Source organism: Magallana gigas, chromosome 9 (assembly GCF_963853765.1).
Source record: "Magallana gigas chromosome 9, xbMagGiga1.1, whole genome shotgun sequence".
Classification (NCBI taxonomy): Eukaryota; Metazoa; Mollusca; class Bivalvia; order Ostreida; family Ostreidae; genus Magallana; species Magallana gigas.
This window is the reverse complement of record NC_088861.1, coordinates 35,101,094-35,116,793: the sequence shown is the minus strand read 5'-3', so window position 1 is coordinate 35,116,793 and position 15,700 is coordinate 35,101,094. Positions and strand designations below refer to the sequence as shown.

At 33.8% G+C, this 15,700-nt stretch overlaps 1 protein-coding gene across 1 annotated transcript; it reads left to right on the top strand.

Moving 5' to 3' along the window:
- The first annotated feature begins 441 nt into the window (after positions 1–441).
- Positions 442–5,498, top strand: LOC117692104 (zinc finger protein 493). Its single transcript, XM_034479127.2, has 3 exons — positions 442–515; positions 2,535–2,667; positions 3,343–5,498. Exons 1-3 carry the CDS (start codon positions 505–507, stop codon positions 5,476–5,478), a joined length of 2,280 nt encoding a protein of 759 aa, XP_034335018.2. The 5' UTR covers positions 442–504; the 3' UTR covers positions 5,479–5,498.
- The last annotated feature ends 10,202 nt before the right edge of the window (positions 5,499–15,700 follow it).

The following is a 15,700-nucleotide window of genomic DNA, read 5'->3' as shown; positions in this document are numbered from 1 at the left end:
ATTCAAAACTGATTATAGTTTCAGTAAAAATGTCCTTTGCAAACTTGAATAATAATATTTATCAAAGACATTTCAACTGGAAAGAAATATATGGATTGATGAAATTGTATTTTACCACTAATCCAAATATAGAATAAGTTCCTAAGTAAGTTTAACGCAAACATAAGAAAAAATAAAAGTATGCATACATGTAACTTGGTATTCGATTTGACTCTCCGAAATCGAGGTACAAATTTTCTTCGAGCCCAACTGTCTGGGTGGCGAAAACGTAGGAACAAAACTTTAATCTTTATAGTGGTCAAAGAACGGTCTAAGTATAGTATGATATTATTTTTCTTTTCTTTCTTTCATATAAGAATTTTGTTGTTGTTGTTTTTTTTAATTTATTTGGGTTTTTCCAAACAATTTTACATTTTTTGTGTTAGCGACCTACTTTTACCCTATCTGACTGAAAATCTGTATCTATTTCCGGTTGACATATCGTTTGACAAAATCGCAACATGAATGTTACTCTGGTATGTTATATGCAGATATCAGTCTACTAGATTTGTAAACATTGTTCGCATGCTTTGTAGGTTTTAAGCAGCTTTCAGTAAAATGATTGTCGGTTATTCTAAATTACCCATGATGTATACAAAGTATAAAGACTAACGTTAAATTTTGTGTTTTGGAAAAGCTGAATATACTCGAATATTCAGATAAGTGAAAACCATGTTATTGACAGTATCTTGCATATTATGATTTTGAATATTTAATCAGTATGAACTGATAGGAATTATTCAATGTGGATAATCACGGGTTCATCGATTTGAAGGACTGACTTGATGAAATGGGGGAATACTTGGAATAGATTAAGGGGGGGGGGGGGGGGGGGGGTACTGCAGAATCTTGTGATTTAGTACATATGTATAGTCTGTACCAAGATATTTATGCAGCCCATTTGGACGATTTTTAATAAAAATACACATACCTGTGAAAGAATGTGAAAGAAGTGCAGTTGACATATATGAAAGGGATAATTTTCAAGAGAATTTTATTGACACATTATCATCTTTCACTCGGAAAAATTCACAGGAACAAAAAAAGATTCCTTACAGAGATTTATAATGGGGAATGTTCACATCTTTTCTCCATTCAGAATACACTCGGAATACATCGCGCAATATTACAACGTTATCTTCTGGACTTGCTGCAATACAAAATCCCTGTAGACCTCACATTTTTTAGCATTGTATTGAAACTTGATAAGCTAACAGGAGCGTTTTGTCTGAGAAATCTTGGAATTTTTTCCTGCTTTTGAATAAACATCGTTTGAACCCTGGGGTATTTATAAAAATCATACAATTAAGCAAAATGTGAATCCAGGATATCTTGGGACAGAGTAGAGTTCAATACAGACCAGACACAATCAAACACCAGAGCAAACCTCATAAGCTGATTTGGACTTCTTTTTTGTCTGCATGACGTTTGCTCAAATTTAATTATATTTACAAGCACATTAGATTTAAAACACTTCAGTTAATAAGCAAATTATGCATGAACTCAGATTGAATGCTATATGGACATAAAGTGAATGCAAACGAAAGTTACATAGGCTCGGTTTCCAGTCTGGATTTAAGATGTAATGACAGTTTCTGGGTTTGGACAGTATGTAAATTCAAGCAAATTTGGCCTTTAATAAATCATATAGATATATATACATATAAGGTCACCGTGGTTATATACTGTAAATCCCTTATATTATGCGATTGCTTATTTCCACAAATAAATACTGTTAATTTGGTACATGTATTGAAATTAGAAATATAAATGTATTGGTATGCTTGAACTACATTAAATTTTAAATCACCCATCTGTCTCCTCAGGTTAAAAGAAGTGTCTTGAAATGAAACATTCATAAGGGGTACTTGTTCATAGTTACATTAAAATGAAAAGGTGTTACAATAATTTATAAATAATGTACAAAAAGTTCTGATTCTGATTTCCAATTTTGTATTAAACATGTCAAATGTAAATCCCTACTAAGAAACTCAATTTCATACTTGTCAACATGGTCAATATTCCATTTGAATTAATTATAAATGACAGGTAATGGCAATGGAATGATAAACTCATATGAACAAGTCCTTATTTTGATTTCATTTGCTTATTCATTATGACTGCTAGGTGAAACTATATGTGCATATTTTTTAAATAGAAAACAAAACTCTTCTGTAACAGAGTATATTTAGTTGGACTACTAAAAAAATTTAAAGAGGGCTACATTATTGCAGCTATTGATAGTGCTATTCTACTTTAATTAAGATTGAATTGTTGAGTTATAGGAGCTGCTAGAATTGTTCAAATTCTTCAGTTTTGTATAAAAATTCAATTTTTACAGTAATTTATTATGCAAAATCTTAGTTGCAGTACATAACATAAAAAAAGTATTTAAAGAGGGCTATATTATTGCAGCTTTAGTAATGCTCTACTTTAATTAAAATTGAATTGTTGAGAACTAGAATTGTACCAATTCTTGTATTTAATTTTTACAGTGATTTATTATGCCAAATCCAAGTTGAGGTACATGAAATGGATGTAATTCAGAAGAGTGGGGACATTTCATTAGAGAGGGCTATCTGGACCTGTCATCATGACCACTGCTATGTATTGCCTCATGTTTCTGAGGTAAAATTAGTATGTGTTAGAACCAGTATGCTTTATTACAAACTATCAGTATACATGACCTGCAGCCCACCATGTTGAGCAATATACATGTAACAGCTCTTTCAAAATTAAAGCATTAATACCATTTTAAAATACAGTGAATGATTTTTGTGGTACAAAACAGAGTAATGATTTACTCTTAACAGATGTTTTTCTTCATAGTTCTTAGGAATACCATGAAAAGTCAAACATAACGAAGGTTGATCAACCTTTCAAACAAATTATTCACCAAAAAGAAATACTGTGGAATCATAAAAATTCATGGGGGCTAATTTTCGTGGATTGCTTAAATTTAACAGGTTCGAGGGTACGTAATTTCGTGTATTTTCGTATACATACAAAAGGATTATGACTTTTTACTTTATAGCCCTAGTTTATTAGTTCATTGGGGTGTATATTCGTGGATGAGAGGTAGCCACGAATTCCACGAAAATTGAGCCACCACGAAATCTAATGATTTCACAGTATATGTTACACCACTTTCTCTCACCTAATTAAGATTTGTCGGATCTCATAAAAATGGAATTAAATGAAGGGCTGTGCAACATGAATGGCTGGGTGGTGCATAACAAATTTGAAATTTAAAAAAAACATAATTGTTCTTGTTTTAAAATTTATATATTTATTTTGTTTCAGGCAGAAGAACCTTTAGAACTGAAGGTGGAAGAGATTGAAGATGATGGAATTAATTGGACAGAAAATTGCCCTGAGGTTGAAGAGGATGAAACTGGGAAAAGTGATAAAGAATTGGATGGAAGAACGAGTGATGATGAAGAATTCTCAAAAGAAATGTTGTATAAATATTTTGAGAATTCAGAGGACACAGTTTCCAGTGAAGAAAATAATATGGATGAGGACAACTTAGGTATTGATAATGAGAGAAATCCCCAACAAAAATGTGAAAATAGTAGTTTATGTAAGAGCACAGAGGAGAGGAATAGTGCTCAAACCTCAAGTAAAGACTTTGAAATTGAAGGAGCTATCTCTTGGGATAACTTGCAGCCAGTTGAATGTGAAATGTGTGAAGAGATTTTTCAGGGTCAAGATCAGTTGGAAAGGCATTTGGTAACTCACATAGGTTCTATTAGTTTTCAGTGCTCTTTTTGCAAACGAATCTTTCCAACAGTCAAATATTTAAAGAATCACAAAAAACGGTGTAAGCAGCAAGACTGTTTGGGAGGAATTCAGAGTACGGCTAATGAAGAGAAGTTTGACAGTGGTGATGGCCTACAAAAACATGTAGAAATTGGTCCAATGAAGAACATGAAATGTGATAAGTGTGAAAGAAAGTTTGGTAATAAAAGTGACTATGAAGACCATATCTCAAAACAGGAATGTGTTGTACAAACTTTTGAGTCTCCAAAGGACAATTTGAAATCACATAGCAACATTCATGAACAAAGGAAAATACCCTGTCGGATTTGCAGCTTAGAGTTTACTCCAGTGAAACTGATCGACCATCTCTTGGAACACAATACACAGTTGGTGGACACCATTTCTGTCCAAAACAAAAGATTCAAGAAGGGTAATGATATCAGTGGATACTCTTTGATGGATACAACTACTTACAATTGTGCTTTTTGCAATAACTCTGGTTTCAAGAAATTGCATTTGAAAGAGCATCTTAAGAGTCATGTGAAGAAATTACGCACAATGCATGTTCTGTATCCAGATAAAGAAAATAATGTCAGTATTCAGGATGAATTTGCTTGTACTATATGTTCTGGTCAATTTGCTTCTGAAACAAACACATTGATTCATATGGAAGAACACTGCAGCAAGCAGGTTTCTTCATATCCCAAACAAGAAAAAGGAGATCTAAATTTAGATTCGATAGACGAGGAAAAAGTAACTTTAAGGTTGAAGTCATATGCCTCATCAGCATCAAAGCCCACCATTCATGGGTATGTTGTTATAAGGCCTTCCAAGCTCTTACAGAACAATGAAAGAGATGAGCAAAATGAAGGAGAGCCTATGTCATTTAAGCCTCTTATGAAGGCAAAGAGACAATATGTACTTTGTGCACCAATGCCTGGTACAACTGATGCTGAATATCAATGCAAGAGTGGTGGTAAAAATCTACTTCAACAATTATATGCCGTGAAAACCAGTGACAGCAATGATCCTGATGGAGCCTCTGTGAAGTACACGGACTCGCTAGCTGATAGTGTTTCTGAAAACACAGTGACTTATAAATGCAATTTGTGTGAGGAGATCTTCAAGTGGAAGAGCTACCTCTTTAGTCACATCTTAAAGCATGAAAACTATGTGTGTTCATGTGGCGAAGTTTTTGGTCTTCTGACCCCTTTACACAAACATGTATACCACCATAGGATGAAACAGAGCTGCCAGTGCGAGATCTGTGGCAAGACGTTCAGGAGGATGAGCCAGCTGAAGCCACATCTAAAAGACCACTATGACAAGGAGCGAAAATATGAATGCGAAACGTGTGGGAGAACGTTCGTCAGACCGAACGAACTCCGTAAACATAGAATGAGACACAATGGAGAGAAACCCCATGTGTGTGATAAATGCGGGACTGCTTTCTTGGACTCGCATGCCTTGAAACGGCACATAAACACTCACACTGACAACAAGCCATTCCAGTGTAAAGTCTGCAAGAAAAATTTCAGGGTCAGGGATAATTTGCAAGTTCATATGCGTATCCATACTGGAGAAAAGCCGTTTAAATGTCCCAAGTGTCCACAGGCCTTTAATCACAACGTTTCTTTGAAAAATCATCAGAAAAGATTTCATTCTGAGGATGCATGAAATAGTGTTTTATTGTGATAGCCATTGCCCTCAACCTTTGGACTTGGGCAACTGCCAAGGGTTGCCAAGGCCTATTAGTTTTTTGTACTGTTTCCAATGTTGTAGGAAAATAATGGTTTTTGTATACATATACAATACTGTATGTTACTACACTATCAAAACTGCAAGGAACCTGTGGTACAATTTTTATGCTAAAACTTTTCATTACAAACTGACTTTAATATGAAGATGTACTGATCAGACATTTTTTAAAGACACTTGTGGTTGTGTTCTGTTATGTAGGATTTGCGTTCTTTCAAAGATTTAATTTAAAGTTGTTAAAGTCTGAAAGTTGTTTTATTTTGTATAAGTTTATTAAATATCAGTTTAAAAAGTAAGACAACGTTTTGTTTTATTTTGTATAAGTTTATTAAATATCAGTTTAAAAAGTAAGACAAAGTTTTGTTTGTAAATTTGTTTTATTTAGAGTTGCTTAAGAAAAAGTAAGGGCTATGGGTTTAATCGAAAGGGAACTCCAAATGTATTTTTTCAGTTTTATTTTTTTTTCTTCTAAATTTGTTACCTAACAGCATGATGCAATGAGTTGTGTTATAAACAATGAATCTGTAAGTGATGAGTTCGAATCTTTTATATTTTTTACCTTTCCAAACATTTGAAACACACTAAGTCTTGTAAAATTTAACAAGAATAGAATTCCTGAGTCCCCCGCCGGTCAAGCAGTATACTAGTATCGAGTCCATCGACCAATGCTGATTTTCGAACTTGACCAAAGTATTAGTGGTATAAACATTTGGTATAAATTTAATGAAAATCTGTCAAAATTTGTAGGCATGAGAGCGCTTACAAGGTCAATTTTTGGATAAAACGGAGTCATTATTGCGGTCAAAGTACTATAACTCCAACAAAAAGTATCGACCAATGCTGATTTTCGAACTCGTCCAAGGTAATAGTGGTATATACAATTGGTATAAATTTAGTGAAAATCCGTCAAAATTTGTAGGCATGAGAGCGCTTACAAGGTCAATTTTTGGATAAAACAGAGTCATTATTGCGGTCAAAGTACCATAACTCCAACAAAAAGTATCGACCAATGCTGATTTTCGAACTTGACCAAGGTAATAGTGGTATATACATTTGGTATAAATTTAATGAAAATCCGTCAAAATTTGTAGGCATGAGAGCGCTTACAAAAAAGTGTGACGGACGGACACACGGACGCACAGACACACGGACACACGGACGCACGGACGGACGCCCGGCATTTCTATGTCCCCGCACCGCGTTGCGGCGGGGGACAAAAATTCAAAGAAAGGCAAAAGTATCTTGACGATAACGTACTTTAGTCCACATTTGTACATCTTCGCTAGCCAAGGGTTTTCGGTCCACTTTGCTCCCTTGATACTAATTTTGGTTGCTCATTAAGAACACCTTGCTAAAGCATTCTAAACGTTAAAATCGGAAAAAACAATTTTTGTCAAAAATCGTGACCATGGCCCTCTAAAGTATTCTTTCATCAGAAAACATTTTTCTTGTTAATTCATTTATATATGAATGCGAATTTATGAAAGAAAAGAGAGGAAATTAATGTTCAGGTGGATCTATACACCACTTTTTGATGACGCAGTACGCAAAAAAGTAAATCTGAAAGCATGCAATTCCGGTACTGGCTGATTTAAACTGAGGCGAATTGTATGGGGACCGCTCTTTTGAAAAAAATTATTAAATGAATAGGTTTAATTTCATTGGAAAATTCATTACTTTACAAGTACTTTGGTATGTGACACCTTCACGTTGTGTCGTATTATTTATCGAAATAAACAATAAAATCGAGAATAGCCTTTAAAGTAGTTTCTTTACCATTACTGACATCGTGCAGCGTAGCGTAGTGGGTTCACTTCAATCCTGTTGGTCATGAGTTCGAATCCCGTTGAGGACAATACAATTTTTAACTCTCCAAAATTTTCTAAAACGTATTTTTTGGTTGAATACTGTGAAAGAAAATTCTAAACCGGTGAAAGTATTTCAATTATAATATACTTTAATCCACATTAATATCGACAGATGTTCCTTACCACCTTAAGGGGATGGGAGGGTAGCTTTGAATTTCTCTCAGGTTTGGATACATAAACCCTAATAGTTAATTTTTCCTTTTATTTATTTGACTGAGTTTTGCATTAAAGCAAATATATTCACTTATATTGGCCTATGCTGAAATATGTATGTATTTATTATGCCAACATGATATTAAGGAAAGTTTCCTTAACTCAGAATTAAATGAAAACCCCCAAGGTGCTTGGGACTTAGGAACGATAACTCTTACCTGAGGAACTTTCGTACGAAATAAAATTTAAAATATATTTTGTGTTTATTTGCAATGATTTTTGTTAAATTTTTCTATGTCACATTTTCTTTTATTATACTTTCATGTTAAATACTGAAATCTGATTGGTTGAGACGCAGTTGATAATCCGTTCTATTACCCTCAGCGTTAGCAACACACTTAGCAACGGGTAACACAACGAATTGTTACATGCGCATAAATTATGCGCGTACGGTTCGCCGTAGAATTCACGTCATTTCTATATTAAAGCAATTTAAAAATTCTCTAAAATTAGGACATTCAGTATAATAAAATAAATAGTGCCTGTTTGGGAGGATAACAGTTGAAAATGCTTCGCGTCGTTTGACAATGGTTTCCTCGGGGTGTCAATTTCAACTGTTACCCTCCCAAACAGGCACTATTTATATAATAACCTCAAGCAGCTTTTTCAGAGGATTTGTTAACAGAGTAAGAAAATGTGAAAAATTATGTGTTTGGGAAATATTAAAAAAATTGCAATGATAACATTTTTGAATGTTAAGAAGTGTTATATTTTTTTAGGTGTCGGAAGGAAATATCCATCATATGACCCAAAAAATTCTTTTAATTTGTTAATAGTAAATTTTTAAATTTTTTTTTTTTACAAAAACATGATAAAAAATTTTAAAAATTCTTTAAAAATTTTAATACCTATAGTATCCCTATTATCATTTTAATATTTGAAAGGTATATATTTTGTGGTCTTCTATGGAAAATTGAAATAAACTGTGGGTATATAGAGCCATCTTAAAAGTCAAATATTCAAGATGTGTTTGCTTTTCAGAATTGGAACTCGGCGTACTATAGAATGATGCTTTCAAAGAATATCACAAATCCATGTAATACCGAAAACTCTTAAATGCTCATGATCACCGACCAATACTGTGAATAAGTATAGATTCATAATAACATGCAAATAATGGACTGTCAATTTTCCGAGAATATATCCTGTTGCTTTTGCAATGTATGTTATTCATTGGAAAGAGAAACACGCGAAATTCATACAAAAAATAGCTACCACGAATTAATAATTTAAATGGGCTCAAGGAAAGTCACTTAATTAATGGAAAAAGAATTTAAAAAAGAATACACTCAAAAGAATATAATTTCTGAGTTTATTCAAGTTTTTATATCGCCATGAATTAATTTTACATGTTAGAAAAAAACCCATAAAAAGTCAATAAGGAACTCGTGTGAGATGTTGTATATCATGCCTTCTTTTGTTTTGTTACATCTTTCATTTATAAAACCTACATATCAAATAAAAAGAACAATATCTGGGTATATGACACTGCATGTATATGTTTATCTACAAAACCACAATCTGCAAATACATATATAAACATGTAAACAGACAAGTATTATTATGAAACCTGTTTGGTCATGTAATACTGGATTTCCTTCACTTCATGCTCCATTGTGCCGCGGTCATCAGCCACAAAGAGGTTGTCTTCGCTGTCCACACATAAACCAATCGGATGGTACAATTTGCAATTGTCAATGTAACGGAGGAACTCCCCATCCTGATCTATTACGTGAATACAGTGGTTGTCACTGTCTGCTATCAATATCCGGCCTTGACTGTCGGTAGTGATGCCGCTAGGATCAAATTCTTCTTCAAAAGTTTTAGAGGGATGACCGGTGTATCTAAATTGGAGTTTTCCATCTTTATTGACCACAACAACTTCTCTACTACAAGTCACACATATGTCTTGATTGATATTTTCAGCGATGTAAAAACCCTCACAACTTTCGGAATAGAGAGGCTGCCCTTTGTCATCGTACTGGATACTTTGCTTCTCTCTGAAACCAGAGTAACGAACAATTTTTGATTGCTTACAATCTTCACGGGTAATGACAATCAGGAGATCATCAGAGGAGGTGCAGCAAACACAACAAGGTACCCACCCATGTAGTAAGATTGCTGTCTCTATATGTGTATTCCTTACTATGTTTACAGTCCTATCCCACCTATCAGTATAAGATCCCCACTCTTTGTTACTGTTATGTCGATTGATGGGTTCCCCGATTTGATTTGGATTGACTGTACTAGATCTCCGTCGATATTGTAGAGGTTCATAGTGTTTTCGAATTCCATTAATGAATTAGACGTCCATATTTTTTCATCATTTAAACATGATAATTTCCGTGATGCAGACTTAGTTTTAATGTACGAGACGATCTGAGGTTCGTTCATAAACTGTTTGATTGTGAGTGCTGGTTTGACCCAAGGAGAATTATCCATGCAGTGCCCGCCATTCATACGGATAATAAGTGGTGACAAAGATCGAAAGTGTTTATTAATCGGTTCTTTGTCTATCTTATATTGGTAGATACTTGGTAAGGGAATCATTGCTTTATAAGGTAATCTTCTGAATTCATTATTTCTAGTTTTTTAAGCAGAAATAGAGACAACATCATTGTGCTCAAGTAATTTTCTAACGTCCGCGATGAATTGCTTTACTCCTGTAATACTTTGTTGTAATTTCATCTCTTGTTTATCTAAGAGAGCCCGGGCATTGGATTCAAGTCTATCAGCATTAGCTTTTAGATTCTTGACGATGGCATCTATTTCCCCGTACCAGTCTTTTTCTTGTTTATTAATCCTTCTTTCCGATTTTTTTGGAGTTTTAATCCAGATCTGCTTTTTGTTATGTGACGATTGATGCTACCTCTTGGTATTTAGGATAAATTTTTTTCTATTTTTTTTAAATTTGTATGCAAGAGGTCTTTCTTATTTTTAACATTGATCAATAAATCATCTTCTTTATGGTGTTTATATTCTCTAGAAGAAACACAATGCACACACAGAGGAATGTCGTATTGTTCACAATGAAGTTAACATTGTTCAAAGGAATGGGTTTTTTTTTACATTTGGGCCTAAAGAGCCTCATTTTAAATGGGACCACTTTTTTGATTCGTCAACGAGATGTGTCCCTTCACAAGATTGAAAAATTTTAAGTCGACAAACATCCCAAAACAAATTTGGCATATGCGCCTCAGAGTATCGACATCGTATAAAATTTAACATCTTGAAGGCTGTCGTTGGTATCCAAGCTATCCATACTAGTAAGACACTTTCACCACCTTTTAAAGTAGATCGTCTGGAAGAAAAAGACAAATTAATATATGCATATACTTACACATACCTTAAATATTTTTTTTATATTTTTGCATAATTTACATGAATTAAAACTTACAAATAAACAAAAATATTGTCATCTTTTGTTTAGGATTTTAGGATACTGCTAGGAACACTGATATTTGAAATAAATATTAACCTTTCAAATGTTAAACAATTATAATATTTTCCCGTCTACAATGCAAAAGAAATTTAGTCTTCCATGACCAAATTAAAATGCCCTTGATTGTCAAGCTTTTTGGCAACCTTTCGGGACACGCAACTATGTACAACTAATTGATTTAAATGTCTTATATGCTGGAACGTATATTGAAATCTGAATTTAAACTATGTTACATTAAAAACACCATTTATTGTTTGGCATTATCGATTAGTTTTTTTCTGTCATTTAAAAATTCATTCAAATGCAACCGAGTGAGAGACAGATATACATTAAACAAATATTTTCATAGAAAGATATGCACTTAATATATTGAGTTTTGGATTAAATTTGTCAACGGTTGTATTTTGCTCAATAATCACATTCGTCGTGATTAAAAATTGATGCAACATATATGATATAAAAGTTGGTATAGGGATTGAATAAGTTTTATGGTTTTTCATATAATGAATAGAGATATCATTGATAATAGATTTATGTAATTAGAGTAATTAGAATAGGTGGTTGCTCAATTTTTGCGGACATCGCGGATACAGAAGCGCTTATCTACTATTAGACTTTTTTCTCCCTCCAATTATAACAGGCAGTTTTTATTCATTATATAAACAACAGAACCCAGCAGCAAATCACGTCCCCGAGAACCTTTAAAAATTACTAGAGAATCTGCGAAGATTTACCCCAACAAAGTTATTTCATCAAATATACGTATACTTTATTAAAACATAACACCTTACTAGGAAGAGAAAATGAGCTTGCTGAATCTCCATGTATAACCAATGCCTTACATTTACCTTGCAGATTAATTAATTTGGATAGGGCAGAGTGGAATGGGATTGATTGATTCAGACTAAAACAATTTACATAACTTCTATGTCATAAACGACAACTAAAATTGAATATTGATGTTCCTACACATTGTCACATTTTCACTAATATTCTTTATGTTGCACTTACAAGTGCAACATCGATATAAAATAGGCAATAGCAAGATGTCATATATCTGATAATAAGGAACGGAGACTTAAGTTTAAAAAAGAAACCCTGACAAATCTTAGAAACTTTACAGTGATAAAGAAAGTTCTTGCAGCTAATATAAGTTATGAATTATAACATATTAACTTTGATGTATGGTCAATTTTCAAATTAAAGAAAAATATTGGTGGAGAAATCATTTATATGTATATTTTCAGAGTAGAGGTTCTAAGGTGGGGGTACAGAGATATTTTAAAGATTTCCTTAATTTCTTTGTGTTTTTTAATTCGAATATGATTAAACCGGATCTTGAATCAGAGTTTTTACATTTACAAGAAAGTATAAAGGTATGCACATGCAAAACTTTTCTTAAGATCTGTAATATTAGACCCACGAGTGAATTTTTGTTGTTGTTGTATAAATGAACTATTATATTCTTAACCATTAATGTGCATGATCAATTATTAATTTATTAAAGTACATATTCAATTTCATTAATGTTAAGACCGTATCATGTATGAAAACATTTGAATTAATAATACAATTTATTTAACCACATTCAGTTTATGTACATAAAGAAGCATGCATTTTTATGAAAATTGATTGCTCGTGTAAAAGTGAATTTATTTTTCTTTACTTCTTGATCAGCTGTGCATCGTCCGTACACAAAACAATTCGGCAATTTAACTCCCAGTAGTAAATGTAGCGGAACAATTGTCCGAGTTTTAAAAGATCGATATATAAAATTCTGAAGTCAATTTGTCAACTACTATTCGACTTGATTAACAGCTTCCCCTAGCTACCCCATCCCCTCCCCTTCTCGGCAAGAGAGGTAATTTGAGTCACGCTACGTCATTGGCATGTAATACTGGATTACATTCACCTCACTAGTGCCGTTATCACCTACGACGAGATTGTCTTTGCTGTCTATACATAAACAAATCGGAAGACGGAGGCCCAATTTGCAGTTGTCAATGTAACGAAGGAAGTGTCCGTCCTGATCTATTATGTGGATGCGGTGGAAAACACGTTCTAATATCAAGATCCGACACTGGCTGTCTGTAGTTATGTCGCGTAGATCTATTCTTTGTAGAGAACCTGATGTAGACGGACCAGTGTATCTAAACCGGAGTTCTCCGGCCTGATTGACCACCACAACTGCTTGAGCAGTATTATCAGTCACACATATGTCGAGATTTCTGTTTTCAGTGATATGAAAAAACTGGAAGCAAATTGGGTTAAAGTCTTCACACTCGTTGTCATACTCAATACTCTGTATTTCATCAGAACCAGAGTAACGCACAATCCTCCTTAGTTTACCATCATCACTATTCATGATAACAAGCAGATCATCCGAGAAAGTAGAGCAGATACCTTGAGGTATCCATACATGAAGTCTGATCACTGTTTGTGTTTCTGTATTCTTTACTATGTTCACAGTTCTATCTCCGCCATCAGTATAAAATAGATCCCCACTACTTGTCACAGCTATGCCTGTTGGCGCATACATTGACTTGGTTTGGGTAGACTTCACTAGATCTCCATCGAGATTGTAGAGTCTCATAAAGGGGTCCGTACTAGACATCCATATTTCTTCATCACTAAGTTGTGACAATTTGTGGGGACCATACCCAGTTTCTATATATGAGACGATTTTGGGTTCATCCATAAACAGTTTTTCTGTGGTTGTTGGATTGGTACAAGGTGAATCTATGCGGTATCCATCATTCAAAATGCACACGTTTGTGGCAAAAGAACCACAATGTTGAAGAATAGAATCTGTTTTTATCTTATATGGGTACATACTTGGCAAGGAAATACTCAGTTGTTTAGGCAATTTTTTAAATCCTTCATTTCTTGATTTATATGCCGAAACCACGTAAGCATCATTGGAATTCATAATTTTTTTTATGTCCTCGATAATTCGTTTAATTTCATCAATACTGTGTTTTATTTTACTTTCATGTTCATCGAAAAAAGCGGAGATCTGTGATTCTTGATTATCGGCGTCATCTCTAAGAATCTTTACAATTGTGTCTATATCTCTGCGCCAGTCTCTTTCCTGTTTGTCAATTGTTCTTTTCAATTTTTTGTAGGTTTTATCCACTTCAGCTCTTTGAACTGAGACAATCGATGCAATCTTTTGGTATTTAGGATAGATGGTATTCTCTAATTCTTGTAAATCGTTCTCTAAGGTTTTTTTCTTTTTTTCTAAATTGGTCAACGCGTCAACTTTTTCGTGCTGTTCGTGTTTACCAGACGAAACACACTGCAAACATATAGGAATGTCACATTGTTCACAGTGAAGTTCACATTGCTTTAAGGAATGGGTTGGACATTTGGGTGTAGATCTCCTCTTTCGAAACGGCACCACTTTGTGTTCTTTCGATTCATCTGAGATATGTTCACCTACACAAAGTTTACAGATACTAAGTTGACAAATATCACAATACATATGGGGCATAGGAACCTCACACAAATGACACCGTAATACATCTTGAAGGCTGTCCTGTGAGTCCATCCTAGTAGTTTAAGACCGTTTCTCTACATTACACTGGGAAAACACCTGCAAGGAAAAGTAAATACTGTTCAGGTACATGTAAATGTATAAATATTTTTTGCATGTCTATACACGTGCAAGCATTAAAACTTTAAAACAATCTACAATTCTTCATGCTACAGATCATATGAAAAAAAATCTTGTTAAACTACTGGCGTGCGACTAGTTCTCGCCAGTACATTGTGACGTCATTTTATCAAAACATAAAATGATATACGAAAAATGACGTCACAATGTACTGGCGAGAAATGGTACTCGGCGAGAACTGGCTCCGGGGCCATAAAAGTTAGACGAGCTCACTTTTGATCTCAGTCTCACTTTTCCACTATATATTCCTTTTGTAAAAGCGAGACTGAGATCAAAAGTGAGCTCATCTCAGTTTTATGGCCCCGGGGCCTGGTCGCACGCCAGTCGTGATCGAAAATGAAATGAAATTAAACGATACCTGATGAATGCGTTTCCTTTAAGATGTTAGGAAACAACAGTCATTCCTCACTTCAAGGCAATGTCATGAAGATATAGTTTTTCATGGCCCAGTTTGAATGTTCCTTGTCAAACAACTTGTAGGAACATTTTTGAGAATACGTACACACTGCTTCTTGATTTATATGTCTGATATTCTGCAAAAATATATTGAAATTCCAATTCAATCAAACTGATAACATCTTAGACTCAATTCAACGTATATAATTATCGACTGAATTGTTCTGTCCTTTAAGAATCTATTTAAATGCAATCTATTGACAAATAAGAATTTAAATGGGATATTTAAATAAAAATGTGTGCGTTAGTAATTTACATGTATATTGAATTTTGGATTCAGTTTGTCAAGTATTTTACTTGATAATCATCGCGTCCGTCATTTATAATTGATGCAAACTTGCAGATAGATCACTTAAAACAGGATAGAGTGGGATGGGATTAATTAATTCAGACTAATGCATTTACTATTTATTATATATAAATTAAAATTTAACAAACTCGGCCAATCAGGATAGTAATATTCATGCTAGACAATTTCAATCTGGA